Here is a 17296-nt window from a genome sequence, read left to right as displayed (position 1 = left end):
CTTTTGTAAACGCTTTTTGTTTGCTTTTTTAAACACAGTATATATTATTGCCAGTAAGGTGTTTGATTTCATTAAGGACATGGGCATGTTTTTGAGTTTTTGAAACACTGTTCACCAGAAAGATAAAAAAGTCACCAGGTCTAGATGGGGAATGGCAGGCTCCTCCTCATCCTGGGATCCTTGAGAAGCAAAGATAGAGGTGGGTCTGGTAATGTTACTGGGGACCTAAAATACCTCAGAGGTGAGCCCATAAAGAGGCATTTTAGTTTGATCCACTTTGGTGACTTTTTGAACCTGTGTCCATTTTTTATTTTTGATTGGCCCAGGTGACCTGACAATACTCAGCTCCTGGGCTTGGGGCCTGAGTCACCCCAACACCTCAAATAGCTATAGCGCACCTAGGAGCATGCTCAACACTGCAGTTGGCCAGGTTTTGTGGAGCCTGATGCTTATACAATTGTGGGGGTGGATGTGCTTGGTGGGTGGGGGATGGCCTAGATGAGGGATGGGGATTAAGGAGGGCACCACTGGGTGTTCTATGTAAGTGATGAGTCAGAAACCACTATTGCATGGTATGTAAACTAACTAGAATTTAAATAAAAATTTTTTTAAAAGATTACAAATACAGAGACATGTAAAAGTGAATATTTATTTACAATGAGGAAATAAATCACAACAAATTACACATTTTTATTTTTTTTAAAGATTTTATTTATTTGAGAGAGCATGAGCAGGGAGAAGGGCAGAAGGAGAGGCAGACTGCCCGCTGAGCAGGGAGCCCGATGCGGGGCTCGATCCCAGGACCCCAAGATCATGACCTGAGCCAAAGTCAGACACTTAACCGGCTGAGTCACCCAGGTGCCCCCAAATTACACATTTTTAAAAGCTCTGGAATTTTAGCTCATACATGAAAGAAACTTGACCAAGTTTTTCCCCAGTTTGATGACAAACTAAATTTACATGACATTGCCAATAACAAATTGTGAACCTGAAAGAGACTTTTCTAAATGATCAAATAATAAAAGGCAAATTTGGGTGTGCCTGGGTGGTGTAGCTGGTTAAGCATCCAGCTCTTGGTTTTGGCTCCAGTTATGGGACTGAGCCCTGCGTCGGGCTCCACCCTCAGTGCAAAGTTGGCTTGGGTTTCTCTCTCCCTTTCCCTCTGCCCCTCCCCGCAAATAAGCAAATCTTAAAAAAAAAATAAAGGGCAAATTTAATCTGCCATGCTAAGAAAATACTGAATTATCTTTTTTGTCCTCTCTAAAAAATGGTATTATTAAATCATTGCCATATGAAGAAGCAACCAAAGAGTATGTAGCCAAAAATGTAAGAAAAAAGTAATATTCAAGTGTGACTAGCATTTAATTCATCAAATTATAATGGGAGTTTTTTGTGATATTTGTGGTATTTGTCAGCTTTTAAAATTTTTCCTGTGCAAAGACTAATCTTAGATATACTCTTCAAATTGATTACATTTACTAGCCAATTTGCCTTTGAAAACCTCATTATAATTGGTGTATTATGAGTTTTTTATTATCTGCTTTGATCTTGGTAATTTGTGTCATCAAAAAAATATGAAGATAAGAATTCTTAGAAATTGTATCTTGAACAGTTCCCATCAAAAAAGAAAAGAATGTATGGTACATTTATAATGATATACTATGTTATTGAGTATATTGCCAACAGGACAAAACTTACTTTGACTAGATGTCAATATGGGCAGAATCCTCTGCTTATATTTTTGCACAGCTGACAATTGGAAGAATTTTCTTCAGACTAGCTTCTGGCTTCATACATCTTCTAACCCTTATTTTTTCCTCCACTCCTGCATACTTCTGGTACCAGGTGCTAAATGTAGGACAGGTTTAGATCTTGATTTGAACTCTGGCCTTGCACCTCTAGGTCATAATAGTGGTGGATAAGAGACTTCTAGAATTATTCCTTCAGCAGGTAAAAGTTCAGCTATGCATGGAAGTAATTTTAAACCATGTGAATAGATCCTAAATGGAATGTATCTCCAACTAAACTTCCCCTTAGCTGGATTCCAAAAATGCCTGTAGCCATTCCAATGCCATTTAACATAAGGGCAAATGTGAAGGAAGGGACATCAAAGTGGAAATCCAAGTTTTAACCACCTGTACTTAAAATATCATATTTTTTCAAATTTTACAAAAACAAATGACCCTGTAGACACATTTCTAGGGCCTTAGAAGTGTTCTATTAGTAAATGAGGACCCTGAAGCTTGAGCTTCATTAGCTCCATGGCAAATTCATCTCTGCCCTGCACAGAACATATACCCAAGAACAGTTAAAATGCAGAGGTGTGTATATATAGAACTGGAATTATATAAGTCAGGAACGATTGACATGTATAATGGTTTCTATGGCTTCCTAAGGAACCTTGTGCAGCTGATGTCTTGGCCCATGGTCTAGTCCATCTTACTCTCCCTTCTTTCCCTTTCAAATCATGCCCTAGAGCCCCTGCTCCCTGCTTTTCCACCTCACTCACTGCCTCCATTTGGGGGTCAGAGGGCCTCAGGACTGAGGGTTAATCAGGAGTCTGTGTATATTTTAAAATATCGAGTCTATTTTCTCACTCCAGAAACTCCAACAAGGGACTTCTGTCTGGACTTTTGGAACACAACCCATCTGTAAATGGAGAACTTACTCCTTATTGTAGTTGAGAAATTCTATAATTAGTCCTTGCAGAGTTTTAAACCACTTGGAAACAATAACCATACAATTTATAAATGGAGTGTTATAGCTGAAACGCAACCAAGAGAACCCCTATTTTGAACCCCTTATTTTCTGATGAGGAAACTGAGATCCAGGAGGTAAAGGCAGTTTCTCCAAAGACAGAGCCAAATTGGTCAGGGCAGGCTAAATGCTGTAACAAGTAACCCCCAAATCTCAGTACCTTACCATAATATAATAAAGGGTTATTTCTCCCTCGTTGTCACAGTCCATTGTGGGTCAGTGGGGAAGAGGGGAAGGGCTCTAAATATACTAAAAAATATTACTTCGTACACTTTAAATGGGTGAACTCTACGTTATGTAAATTGTATCTTAATCTGTTTAAAAAAGAAAAAAATTGAACAAACACCATATGACCCAAGCCATCACACTCCTGGGCATTTATATTAGAGAAATGAAAATTTATATCCACACAAAACCTTTACATGAATGTTCATAGGGCTTTATTTTTTTTTTAAGATTGTATTTATTTGAGAGAGAGAGAGAGAGACAGAGAGAATGAACAGGGCAGAGGGGCAGAGGGAGAGGGAAAAGCAGACTGCCCACTGAGCAGGGAGCCCCACATGGGGCTTGATCCCAGGACCCTGAGATCATGACCTGAGCTGAAGGCAGACGCCCAACCCAGGGCACCCCAGGGCTTTATTTGTAATAGCCAACAATTGGAAACAACCAAAATGTCCTTTAATAGGTGAATGGTTAAATGAAATGTGGGACAGCTGTAGCATTGACTATTATTCAGCAAAAAAAAAAGAACAAACTGCTGATACATGCATTAGCTCAAATGGATGTCAGAAGCATTATACTGTGTGAAAAAAAAAATCCCTGCAAGATAAAAACTATATGATTCCATTATATAACATTTTCAAAATGGAAAAAACAATTACAGAAGATGGAAAACAGATTAGTGGTTGCCAGGGATGGTCGGGGTGGATGTGACCATAAAGGGATAGCTCAGGGAAGATGTTTGTGACGATGGAATGGTTCTGTGTCATTTTTTGTTGTTGTTGTTGTTCTGTGTCTTGATTGCTGTGGTAGTTACATGAATCTGCATGTGTGATAAAATGTCACAGAACTATATACACACATACCAGTGTTAATGTCCCAGTTTGGGTAGTGCATTATAATCACAAAAAATGTAATCATTGAGGGAACCTGGTGAGGGGTGTATGGGACCTCACTGCACATATAATTATTTTAAAATAAAAAGGTTTTTTTTAAAGATTTTATTTATTTATTTGACAGAGAAATTCTGAAGGAAAGTTATTTCCAAACTTTCATTTGATACACAGCCAAATGATGAATTGTGAACACAAAATGAAGACACTTCTAGACATGCAAGAAACCAAAAGTATTATTTCCCATCAACTCTTTCTCAGGAAGTTGTTGGGAAAGGTTTTCCACTAAAATGAGTAGAAAGCCCGAGAAAGGGAAGTTCATGGGATCTAGAATGCAGGTTTCCAACAGAGGAGGGTGGTGAAGGGGATTCCCCAGGATGGAGGTGAGGAGAGATGCCCGCGTAACAGCTGCACAACAGAGCTCCGGAGCATCCAGTGCAGGCTAGAGAAGTCAGAAGATTTGGAAAGACGATATGGTGTCAGCAAGATGAAATGAAAGAACATCTAATATATTTGAACATACTGGGAGGATATTTACCCACTTAAGGTGGTGAAGAAAAATAATAAGGACATAGGAAAGTAAATGTACAAACAACTAACAATAACTGATTAATCTCCAGAAAAGCAAAACGTTGTGCAAGAAAGGAAAAGTAATCACCATATACTACATAGGCCTGTGGTCAACAGGGTTTACAGTCTTAATATGTAAACATTCAATATTGATCAACTCATAATTATTGATATAACCATATCAGAAGGACCCAGGGAGTGGGTGGAAGAGGAAGAGAGAGAGAGTGTGTGTGTGTTTGCATGCCCTGATTTCCATCTCTCTTTCCCAGTTTTGTTTTTTTTTTTTTTTGTATTTATTTATTTGACAGAGAGAGACACAGCGAGAGAGGGAACACAAGCAGGGGGAGTGGGAGAGGGAGAAGCAGGCTTCTCTCTGAGCAGGGAGCCCGATGCGGGGCTCAATCCCAGGACCCGGGATCATGACCAGAGCTGAAGGCAGATGCTTAATGACTGAGCCACCCAGGCGCCCCTCCCAGTTTGTTGTGAAAACTTTGTTTTTCCCTCTGACTGCCCTTTTATTTTCTTCTTCAAACTAATGTATTTCCCATGCTTTCAATAATGCACATGTATTAGTTTTTATATTCAAAAAGAGAAAAAACCAACACAGCTTATTACAAAGAAAAGGTCAGGAATGATGTCTCCAAGCATCCTCAGCTCCCATTCTTAATGCACTATGGACTTAGCATCTGTAAATTTTTCTAAATGTTATTTGAACCTATGTACAGTTTCAGCATGTACCACTGCTCGGGCATAATGAATTTCATAAGATTACCATGCTATGCAAGGAATTCTTTTATAGAATCATAGAATCCTACCTTTTCATTTACCATCTTTCAAATCCAAGGGGTTCCCTACAGTCAAGGGTTTTGTAAGGTGTGTTTAGGACAGTGTGGCTGAGGTAAGGTCTGTGAAGGGAACAGAGGCTAGAGGCCTGGGGTGCTTTGAAGTTAGTGGAGGCAGAGGAGCTGGTGAAAAAACCAGGAAGAGAAGATGAAGACCCACCTCCTCTCCCCTACTAAGGACACAAAGGGAAGACAGATCTGACTGGCAGGCTCCCTGGTGCCTCCTGAAACATGAATATGCAAATGACTCGCCTGAACCTCTTGTTAAAGTGCAGATTCTGATTTGGAGGTCTGAGGTCTACATTCTTTTCTTTCTTTCTTTTTTTTTTTTTTTCCAGAGAGAGAGAGCATGTACTCTCATGAGTGGGAAGGGAGGAGGGGCAGAGGGAGAGAGAGAAAGAATCTCAAGCAGGCGCCATGCTCAGCAAGGAGCCTGACCCGAGGCTCCATCTCTGAGATCATGACCTGAGCTGAAATCAAGAGTCAGACGCTTTTTTTTTTCTTTAAAGATTTTATTTATTTTTCAACAGAGAGAGAGAGAGAGACAGTGAGAGAGGGAACACAAGCAGGGGGAGGGGGAGAGGGAGAAGCAGGCCTCCCGCGGAGCAGGCAGCCCAATGCGGGGCTCGATCCCAGGACCCTGGGATCATGACCTGAGCCGAAGCAGACACTTAACGACTGAGCCACCCAGGCGCCCCAAGAGTCAGATGCTTAACCAACTAAGCCACCCAGGCGCTCCTGGGATCTGCATTTCTGACAGGCCCCCAGGTGATGCCAGGCTGCTGGCCCATGGACAATGTTTTGAGTGCCTAAGATGATCTGCAAGGTCCTCTAAAAACTGACCTGTTTCTTCAGCTTCCTCTCCTCCACCCGCTCCCCACCCCATTCTAATGTCTCTGTTGCAGTCATGCTGAACCACTCAGAGTCCCTAATGTGCGGGGTGGGGGCTCCTGTCCTTGCACAGGCTGTTCCCTGGGCCTGGATTCTACCCTCCCCCTGCCCCCCATGATTGCTACTTTCCTGAGACCCAGCTCGTGTGTGTCCTCTTCTGTGAGACATCACCACCCACTCTTCTTCAGAAAGAGTATTTCTCTCCCTCTACCTAGATGTGTGTCTATTACTGCCTTTCTCATACAAGATTGCAATTTTTTATTTACTCTGAACTTACTGAAGGAAGTGACCCTGTCCTGTCTTTTGTATCCCCAGCATCTGGTACAGTGCTGGCAGCTACATAAATGCCACCTAACAGAATTAATGCTTGTTTTATAAAGAAGGAATAGATTCTCAACAATGTAGTTTTACATTTTTTTGTTTTACAAAGAGGACCAAAAAAAAAAAAAAAAAAAAAAAGACTGGGAAAGGATACTCAATGCACGAAGTAGGTGATACTTGGTAACTGTCAATACTGCCAGTTTCCTTCCCATCTGCCTTCCCTTTCTCCTTTCCTTCTTTCCAATCATCCTTCCCTCTTTCCCTCTTTTTTCTGTTGATTCTTTGAATTTTTTATTATTTATTTTTTTTAAAAGATTTTATTTATTTGACACACAGAGAGAGAAAGGGCACAAGCAGGGGGAGCGGCAGAGGGAGAGGGAGAAGCAGGCTCCCCACCGAACAGAGAGCCTGACATGGTGCCCCATCCCAGGACCCCAGGATCATGACCTGAGCTGAAGGCAGATGCTTAATTGACTGAGCCACCCAGGTGCCCCCTTTTTATTTTTTTTTAAAGATTTTATTTATTCATTTGAGACAGAGAGAGAGAGAGAGCATGAGCCGGGGAGGGACAGAGGGAGAGGGAGACATAGGTTCCCTGCTGAGCAGGGAGCCTGACACGGGGCTTGATCCCAGGATCCTGGGATCATGACCTGAGCTGAAGACAGACACTTAATCATCTGAGCCACCCAGGCGCCCCAATTCTTTGAAATATTTTTTAAAGATTTATTTATGTATTTGAGAAAGAGAGAGTGAGCAAGGGGAGGGGCAGAGGGAGAGGGAGAGAACCTTCAAGCGGACGCCCGGCTGAAGGCAGAGTCCGACATGGGGTTCTATCCCAGGACTCTGAGATCATGACCCTGAGATCCTAACGTGAGCCAAAATCAAGAGTCGGCTGCTCAACTGACTGAGCCACCAAGGTGTCCCTATTCTCTGAATTTTTCTTTTTAGTATACTTCATTATACAAGTTACATAATTTTTCAGTATAGAAAACTTAGTAAATCTAGATAAACCACAAGAAAAGACCTGAAGTCTTATGCACCACCTGGAGATAACCACAATTAACATTTTGATGTATAGCCATCTAGATTTTTTCTTATCCATAAGTGTACATAAAATGTATGTGTGTATCTATATATTTAATTAACATTAAACAAATTAACTTTTAAAATAGTACTCACTGAAATGCAACTGTGGGCATAACCTCCTTTGGAGATAACACCAGAAGCCTGCATTTTGGAACATTTTAAAAAATTTTAGATCTTTTTTTGTACTGTTTTTAGTTTTAATTCCAGTGTAGTTAAGTACAGTGTTATGTTAGTTTCAGGTGTACAATCTAGCAATTCAACAACTCTACATTATTCTGGGCTCATCATGAGTGTACTCTTTAATACCCAATCACCTGTTCACTTGAGAACATTTTTAAGGACTATAAGCCAATTAGCTTGTGGCATATCCCTCAATTTGGTTTTGTCTAGTGTTTTCTCATAAGACTCAGGCTTTGAGTTTTTTTGGTAGGAATTACAGGGGCAGAATGTGTCCTTGTGAGTACATCACATTGGAAGAGACACATAGTGCCGATTATTTGGTCCCCCCAACCTCCCCCCAACCACACACACACCAGGCCTTTATTCAAGCTGTTCCCTCTGTCGGAATGGCCCTCTTCTCTCTTGCCTGCTTGACTAAAATTTGCTCCTCCTTTAAGACCCAGCTCAAAGTTCTCGGAGAAGACTTTCCTAACTCTTCATCTAACTACACTAGTGTGGCACTTACCATGTGACAATCACTTCCCTGTCATCTCCGTACCTGACGGAGCTCCCTGACAACAGGCTCTCTGTCTTAAGGTGGTGGATATGTCATTCAGCATTCTCCTGGGAGCCATACTCTGGTTTTCCTTTGGGGAAATAGCCCTCATTTTCCCTATCCCCATCCATGAGTGCAGCTTAGGGCTGAGTATATGACCTGGGTCCAGTCACTCGGTGCCTTCCATCCCAGTGCCAGAGGGATTGGTCTAGTGAAGAGCTAGCTTCCGAATCAAGGAGGTCCCATCAGGGTCAACCAGGACTTCTGTCAGAATTGCTGCACCAGAGAACTCATGGAACACACACAATAGCCCTTCCATCACATTCCATTAGTCAAAGAACTGTGCTCATTGTGTTAAACTGCTCCATTCCACCCCCTGGCCTCATGCCCCTCCCAAGATCTCCCAAAGTTTCATTCCCCTACTACATCAGGTTTAGGCTTGAGGTCCAGAATCACATCTAAATCAAGTGTATGTGCATGTGAGGCTCCTCAGGTTTGGTTCCTTAGGTAAGGCTGTTCTCAATCTGAACTAAATGTGAACTAAAGACATATAAATATATGTCTTATTAAATAACTAAAGTTATTTACCTGCATCCACACACACACGGCATATAATAGCAGGACAGACATAGGTCCAAAGGCCTCTTCATTTTGTACTATTTCCTCTCCCTTTCAGGTTGAGCTGGTGGTGCTTCTACCAATACAAAGCTTTTTTTTTTTTTTTTTAAGATTTATTTATTTATTTGAGAGAGAGAGAGGGAGAAAGCCAGAGAGCAGGGTGGGGGAGCGGCAGAGGGAGAAGAGAATCTCAAGCAGACTCTGTGCGGTGTGCAGAACCCCACCCCAATATAAATCTTAAAAACTCTGGTTTTTCGGGGTGCCTGGGTGGCTCAGATGGTTAAGCGTCTGCCTTCGGCTCAGGTCATGACCCCAGGGTCCTGGGATCGAGCCCCACATCGGGCTCCTGGTTTAGCGGGGAGCCTGCTTCTCCCTCTCCCTCTGCCTCTCTCCCTGCTCATGCTCTCTCTCTCTGTATCTCTGTGTCTCAAATGAATAAATAAAATCTTAAAAAAACCCAAAAAACAAAAAACAAACCTCTGGTTTTTCTATGAATCTTACTGGGGCACAGTAACAAGCTTCATTAGACAAGTTGCACTCATAAATCTAAGGCAAGGCCTCCTGTCTTGGGCCCCCAGGGAAACTGCTGAAGGCTAGTATCTTTAAGATCGTGAGAAGCCCTATTGTTTAGCAGAAGGCCTGTGCAATAAACACCTTTAAGACTCTTAGGAGTACTTCCGTCTGTTGGAAAGAGTCTATGAAGGCCCCATCTTAGATCTTTCTGAGGTCTTAACAAAGGGCTTTGTAATCACACTTTTGTCCTTGTCTTTACCAGGAGACCGTGTTTTCCTGATAGTGTCCTGGATTTGATTTTTGCTATTGGGCCCTTTATTACTTTGAGAATTCTTTGCTGGCTCGAAAGACTCTCATGGAGCTTTTTATGTCTCCTCCAAATTCTGCTTAAAAACAGAATAAAAAGGGGGCGCCTGGGTGGCTCAGTTGGTTAAGCGACTGCCTTCGGCTCAGGTCATGATCCTGGAGTCCCAGGATCGAGTCCCGCATCAGGCTCCCTGCTCGGCAGGGAGTCTGCTTCTCCCTCTGACCCTCCCCCCTCTCATGCTCTCTCTATCTCATTCTCTCTCTCAAATAAATAAATAAAATCTTAAAAAAAAATAAAACAACAGAATAATTCGGGGCGCCTGGGTGGCTCAGTTGGTTGGGCGACTGCCTTCAGCTCAGGTCATGATCCTGGAGTCCCAGGATCGAGTCCCGCATCGGGCTCCCTGCTCAGCAGGGAGTCTGCTTCTCCCTCTGACCCTCCCCCCTCTCATGCTCTCTCTATCTCATTCTCTCTCTCAAATAAATAAATAAAATCTTTAAAAAAAAAAAAAGAATCTGGGCTTAACTCTGGGAGAGCTGGAGGGAGATGGGAGGTGGGAAATGGGGGTCCCCATCATTAAATAATCAGCATAAGTACGCCTGCCTGAGACACAGCACAGAAGCAGTAGTTTGAAAAGTGCCTGGGGTATATGAGAAGGAGGGAAGTTTATTTACTAAAGGGGCAGGGATCTTTGAGAGACTTCTCCAAGAACAAAAGTGATGGCAGGTGCCACTTCTCTTCCTCTTCGCCAGCCTACAGAGCTGACACTTGCAGGAGCCAGCGCTAACCTTATTATTAGCGCCATGTGCCACACCCCTGTGTTTTTCCAGCACACACGCCCTATCCATCTGCATACCTCAGAAGACACCCCTCTAAGGCAGCTCATGCCCCACCACACCTTGCAAGCAGCCCCAGCAGAGACCGAAGCTACTCCAAAGTGACTCCTCCTCTGGGGAGGGGGCAGATAACCGCACACACCAGCATGCGCACTTCCAGCAGCAAGCTGAAGTGTCATACATAGAAGCAGACAGGAGGAGAGGTTAAAATGCAGCTGGGGTGGTACAGGGGAGGGGGGCTCCGAGGAGGGGATGGCCAGGGCACCTGGGGGAGGGACTGAGAAAGGCTTCATGGGAGAGGTGACCCCTAAAGCTATTGCTCTTGGGGATCCTTCCAGCTACAACATAGGCTTTCCTTCTAGGGACACAGGTTTGGGGTCGACATAAGGAAGGCTCTTCTAACAGAAGTAGAAGAGGGGCACCTCCAGCTGGGCGGTGACAGGTGCAAGCATCCAAAGAGCCTCTGCAAAGGGTATATATTGACAGGAGGACCTGTGTTTCTTTTCTTTTCTTTTTTTTAAGATTATTTATTTATTTATTTGACAGAGAGAGACACAGCAAGAGAGGGAACACAAGCAGGGGGAGTGGGAGAGGGAGAAGCAGGCTTCCTGCTGAGCAGGGAGCCTGAGATGGGGCTTGATCCTAGGACCCTGGGATCATGACCTGAGCTGAAGGCAGACGCTTAACGACTGAGCCACCCAGGCGCCCCGTGTTTCTTTTTTCTATTTTTTATTCATCTGAGAGAGAGAGAGGGAGGGAGGGAGCACGGGGGGGAGGGGCAGAGGGAGATTGAGAAGCAGACTCCCCGCTGAGCAGGGAGCCCGACTCCAGGCTGGATCCCGACTCCAGGCTGGATCCCAGGACCCTGGGATCAAGACCTGAGCTGAAGGTAGCCGCTTAACCATCTGAGCCACCCAGGCGCCCCCAGTGTTTCTTTTTCCCCATCAAGGTAAGTGTGGAGATTTAATTCACACTTAGCTATGCTGGGAGAAACAGCTCTGGTGTGAACCTTTCACATCGAATCTGAGTTAAACCTCACACGGACTCCCCAGCCATCTGAGGTGACAAGCAAAAGGCAGGCGAAGGAAAGGGTTCAGGTGTCATAATTTTATTCTTAGCTCCTGTCAGTCACGGACCGGGAAGGCGAGGCCAAGGAAGGGAACAGGCGCGGACCCTGGGCAGCTTGGAGGAGCTGAGGCCAGAAGGGCTGTGAGTGGCGGTAGGTCTCTGCCCTCAGTCACTTGGGAGAAAGCTCTGGGGCCCGGGCGGCGCAGGGTAGATTCCAGCAGACAGAGATGTGACAACGACTGGACTAAGGGGAACCATCGGAGGCTGATGAGGAGGGAGGTCTGGGGAGGTCTGAGAAGGGTCACGAATGAAGGCCAGATCCTGCCTGAAACCTCAGGCCATACAGCCCACCTGCTTTCCGCCTGCAGAACCAGGCCCTGCTTTTCCTCCGGCAGCCACTGCGGGGCAGCAAAGTGCTTGCGTGAAATCAGCCCACAGGGAGCTCTGCTCCGTCCTGGCCTCGTCCCAGGAGGGTCGGGGAGGGAGAGGCAGGGCCTTTTTGAAATCGGGGTATTCTGGTGAATTCTGGTGTCTGATTCCCAGTCAGAATCCTGGTTGGTTGGTTCCTGACTCCCCCGGGAGGAAGAATCAAGATTCCTGGGGCTTCCTCAGGTGACAAAGGAGCCACACACGTGCCTGGGAATTGGGGCAGGAGTCTGGGGAATTCCATGTGCCCCGGGGACCCCAGCTGCAATCCCAGCAGAGGATCTCTTGATCTGTCTTCCTCTTGGCAAGAAACCTCCGGCCTCCCATCCCAGATGGTCAGATTCCTGGCTGCCTTGAGCTCTATAAAATCCAACCTACCCCTTCCTGGGCCCAGCCCCACCCCTGCCAAACATGTGAGGGGCCAGCAGGTTCTCTTCCTCCTCTGCAGATTGTGGCACTTGCTCAGCTTGGGATTCTCAGTTTCTCCTAATCCTGCATTCCTGTTCCTCCGCCCTTCCTCCTTTGCACGCCCCAGCCAGGTGTTCCTGGGGCTCCTCCTGGCCTCGGTGCAGGTGGAAGGCACGGCCCCCAGCCCTGGCTCTGCTGCCGGCTCGGCATGTCCCGGATCCCTCACAGGACCCAGAGCAGGAGGCTCTGCGGCATATTCTCGCTGCTTTGAGAATGCCCAAGTGGCCCTGTCAGGTTTGTTGCTGAGGGCTTACCTCCTCCCTGCAAGCTTTCGGAGCTCAGCCTTGGATTTAAGCTTCTCAATCCTATTTCTGCATCAACTGTCCTAGGAAGAAGAGGACTTGGACAAGAGGATTCTGGGAAGCATGGCCAAGGCCCGGGCTGAGTGAGCCCTTTGGAATTGGGGCCAGAGATTAGGAGAGGAAGTGAAGGGGCCTTGGAGGAAAGGTGGCAACCAGACCAGGAAGTCAGTGGAAACAAGGGTTCTGGCGCCTCTCCCTCCACTGTGCAGACCGAGGTCTTCCATCTCGCTCAATACCATGACCCTGCGGCAGTGAGACTGGGAATCAGACACCAGAATCCTGCTCCCCAGCTTGTGTCTAAAAGGTGGAAATGACAGAGTACAAAATTTGGTGGTGGTAGTTGGGGGCAGGGGGGAGGCCAGGGGTGGCACAGAGGACAACAAATCTCCAAAGACATCAGGAGATGTCTGGCCTGACCACCTGGTCTCATTCTAGCCCCAACCTAGTAGGTTAGCTGTATGCCCTTGGTCTTGTTCCCGATCCTCTCCATCACCTCAGTTTTTCCCTCTGCGATTGGCATGTGCAGACTACTCCCTTTATAGGATTGCTTTAATGGATTAATTGGGCCCAGCACACAGTAGGCATCCAGCCATGCTCCCAGTTGCCTTTGTCTCATACACAAACACCACCATCTGTTTTTGCTTCCCTCTTTCCTCAAATGCCCAAGGTGGAACAAAACTTCAAAGGCTTCTGCAATATTTCTTGAAAGCTGAAAACAGGAAGGGTGGTCTGAAGGAAGAGTCAAAACAGATTGATAACGTACCTAGTCACTCTCTCCAAGAGCAAAAGAGCCCCCAGCATAGGGGAGAGAGGTGAGCCCAGAAGGGAGAGGCCAAGGGAAGGTCCAGGTATCTGAACCTCCCTGACCCCACCCGGTAACTTTCCACTGGCCCAGAGCCAGCTTTGAGGCGCCGGCTACACACTTCCCCCAGGTGTGGCCCCCTCGTCCCCTCCCCAGCAGGGCCTGCAGGGGGCTGGCTGGCTGACGCACACCCTGCCCAAGTCTCAGCTCTCAGCTGCCTGGAGGCTGATAAGGAGACCAGACCTCATCACATGGGACCAGCTGGAGGGACGGACTCTGGCTGAACAGCTTCCAAACTGGAGAGATAAGGAGATAAGGAATGGAGGGGGCTTAGGATTCCAGGCTGAGTGGCCAGAGAAGCCAGGGGGAGGGACATGGGCACTGCCAACTGAGGCCTCAGGAGGCCTGGCTTGGGGATCAGCCGGCACATGGCAGCAGGGGATGGGGGAGAGTTTAGGAAAGAAGTGCAGAAAGGACTCAGGGCAGGGCAGGATTGCCTCCTCGTGGGGCTGGTTCAGCAGCCAGTATAACCATCCCTCTCTCAGAGCATCCAATCCTCTAGGGCCCAAGCACTCCACTCAGCCTCAGGCCTAGGGTGGGGGACAACCCAGGGGCTCCAGAGAAGAGGGTGAGAGAAGGTCAGTCCTGCCAACCTCAAACGCCCCCCAGGGAGATGCAGGTCTGAGTGAATTGGTGCCACTTCAGAGCCCACGCCTCCCAGAGGGCTGCCTGCTCCCCCTTCCCTTACAACCCCTGGACAGGTCCCCACTTAGAAGCAGAGCCCCCTGCCCCCACCTCCTACCCCAGCAGTGCTCTGTCATGACCCAGGAGGGTAAACCAAGGCAAGTGCAGATGGCTTCCTGTCCCTCTCCCACGGGCCCCAGGGCTCAAGTGCCTAGAACAAGCTGCTGGTCTCAAAGCTGCGAGGATGGGCAGCCTGGGGCAACCATTCGGTCCACCCACATCCCCCACCTGCAAAGCAGCCTCACCTCCTCGCCCTGCTTCCTCCCACCCCCTTATAAGTGTCAATGCCTGATCTGGAAGGAAAGAACAGAGGGGTGGATTGGACAGAGGACAGTGTGCCCCAAGGTCACATAGCTGTGGCAGCCTTAGGAGGAACCTCAGTGGGGTGCAGGCTTCAGCTAGGCTTCCTGGGGTCTCTTTCCCACATCTGAAATCCTGCTGGTCCTCAAACCCAGGGGAGCCTCTGGCCTTGACTGTCCACTTTGGGAGATTAAGTGGGGGGAAGGGGCAGCACAGAGGGGGAGGGTGTGACCTTGGTTCCACAGGGCCCCTAATGCTTGGGTACGAGCTGCAGAGGGTGAGGATGAGCATCGGGCTGAGGGGAGGCCAAAGGATGGGCTGGCAGCTAGTTTTATATCTGGGCTTGCAGGAATACAGGGAGGGTCAGAGGACCAGCAAGGGGACATTATTGGAAGGAAGGAAGAAGGAAGGAAGGAAGGAAGGGCGGGCTCCTCATTCCCGGTTGGTGCCAAAAAGCTGCAGGAAGAAGGTGAAGATGTAGATGATGTCTAGGTAAATGTTGAGGGTTCCAAAAATATACTCCTCAGGGCTCAGTGAGTGGCGTCGGTTACCCATCAGCAACTGGGTGTCAAATGCCAGGAACTGAGAGAAGGGGGAAGAGAGAGAAGTCAGAAGGTCCAGCACTGTGTCACCGACCGAGGGGGCTCAGTGTCCCCATCCAGCCTCCCCCCTCCCCGATTTTGTTACCATCATCTGCTGCTTGGCTGCTCCGTGACCCTCCTGGAATGGCCCAGAATCTGGAACTTTCTCAACACCTCCCGTCCCTAATTAACACCTATTTCCCCAAGCATCTACTATGTGCCAAGCACAGGGAAATAGTCAAGAAAGACAGACAAGATCAGGCCTTAGAGTCTAGAGTGGAAGTAATCGTTAATATGAGGGAAACCAAAGAGAAATGGGAAGTGTCCCAGGAGGGTGGCTAATAATAAGGATCTTGACCTATGTGAGTGTGGCAGGGAGCTAGGGAAGGCTTCCTGGAGGAAGGGACCTTCAAGCTGAGGCCTAGTCTTCTCGCCATTGCCTCAGGGCCCTGCCTTAGAAGATGAACAAATGCTTCATTTAACAGTGAGCAGAGAATAGGCACTTACTCTGTGTTCTGTGGACATTAGCCCACTTAGTCCTAATAACATCCCTTGAGTAGGGATTATTCCTAGAGGAAACCATGGCCCAGAGACGTTAAGCTCTTGCCTGAGGTCACAGAGCTGGGAAGTGGCAAAGCTAGGATTTGAACCTGAGCAGTCTGGCTCCACAGGGCCCCACGCTCAGGCATTCTGTTCTGCTGTCTGTGAGCAGCACCAGTGGTTAATGTGTCTCCTGCCAGGAAACACTCTTTCCAGGGCACCTTCTTGGCCTAACAGACTATGAACAGTGATTCCCTTAGAGAGAGCTCCTCTCTGCCCCCCTCCTGCCCCCTCACCGGGCCTTCCTACTGTCTACACCAACTTAGCTATTCCCTGGGGTCCAAGCACAGGAAGCAGAACGCCCTAGAAATAGCATATGACGCTTCACAGGTACAGTGTAGTTTTCTGGGAGAAAAGAAGCCCAAATTTCCACCAGTATCTCAGAGGTTATGAACCCTGGCCCACATGGGTTTGGAATTCTTTAGATCCATTCACATTCTTGTTAACTGGGCTGTGCCCAGCTCTTCCGTCACTTGTGTGTGGAAGACCTATGTACCTTGAATCCTCTGGAACATTCATCATGCAATAAATATGTATGAGGCAAGAGTTGGTGCGAGCAACTTACTGGCAGAGACACCACCATGCCGTGCCTGCCTTCTGGGGCTCACCGCTTCGTGGGGTGACTACAATAAAACTCAGTAAATGCCATAATTAGGGCTGATTGAGCAGGAGGAAGGTGGCCCAGGAGAGATGACATTTTACCTGGGGCTGGAAGGACGAGTTGGAGTTTGCTAGACTGAGAAGGCCTGGGGAGGTGTGGGCCATGGTGGGGAAAGTGAGGAATTCAGCATGGCAGGAGCAGGGGGCAAGGGGACAGAGGGAGAGGGACTAGAGCCCAGGGGCCGGAGGCTCTGATAGGGAGCATCTCCAGCATATGGGACATCAAGGCATGACACCCTGGAAGGTGGGGGGGGTGGGGGTGATTATGAGCACGGGCTTGAAAGTCAGCCCGAACTGAATCCAGCCTCAGCTCCACTCCTCACTAGCTCCGGGACCCTGGGCAAGGCAGTCTCCCTGAGCCTGAGTCCACATCTAGAAAAGGGAGACGAGTGTGCTTGCCTCCTGAGGTTGCGAGAATGAGGATGCGCACAGAGTGCCTGGCCTGGTGCCTGACACGTGGCAAGAACTTAATGAATGCTGGCTGTTAATGTGGGCTTGTAGTTATTATCTGCAGAAGGAAAGGTGCCCCCGTGAGAACATGTCATAGGCTGCTGCTGAGACCCAGGGGTTTCCGGCGGCCCACCAAGGAGGCAGAAATGTTTCTAGGGGATGCTGTGTAGCCTTAACAGAAGGAATGGGGAGAGCCACAGTGGGGGCTGAGGGGGGCCTTGTGCAGCGCAGGTCAGGCTCCCTGAGCTCAGCAGCGTTGAGGGGAGGGTGCATGAGGACACAGGACTGGAGTCAGAACATTTGCATTTGAGCATTGTTTCCATCCCT

General features: G+C 47.6%; 1 protein-coding gene and 1 long non-coding RNA gene across 5 annotated transcripts in view; one reads left to right on the top strand and one right to left on the bottom strand.

Moving 5' to 3' along the window:
• Positions 1-17296, top strand: part of LOC135364429 (uncharacterized) — a 77178-nt gene that overhangs the window by 18804 nt on the left and 41078 nt on the right. Inside the window, exon 4 of one of the 4 annotated variants that reach the window (XR_010411525.1) lies at positions 3997-7051. The exons of the other annotated variants lie outside the window; for them this stretch is intronic. This is a non-coding gene — a long non-coding RNA (uncharacterized LOC135364429). Of the gene's footprint in view, positions 1-3996; positions 7052-17296 lie in introns of those variants that run through there. 4 annotated transcript variants of the gene reach the window in all.
• Positions 12759-17296, bottom strand: part of FAIM2 (Fas apoptotic inhibitory molecule 2) — a 32021-nt gene continuing 27483 nt past the window's right edge. The window contains exon 12 of the mRNA XM_064591277.1: positions 12759-15260. Within this exon, the coding sequence (XP_064447347.1) occupies positions 15111-15260 (150 nt within the window). The 3' untranslated portion in view covers positions 12759-15110. The remainder of the gene's footprint in view (positions 15261-17296) is intronic.

This window comes from Mirounga angustirostris, unplaced genomic scaffold, assembly GCF_029215605.1.
Source record: "Mirounga angustirostris isolate CCGP_5_RB_7025 unplaced genomic scaffold, mMirAng1.0.hap1 SCAF_5, whole genome shotgun sequence".
In the NCBI taxonomy this organism is placed as follows: Eukaryota; Metazoa; Chordata; class Mammalia; order Carnivora; family Phocidae; genus Mirounga; species Mirounga angustirostris.
This window is presented reverse-complemented; position numbering and strand designations above follow the sequence as displayed.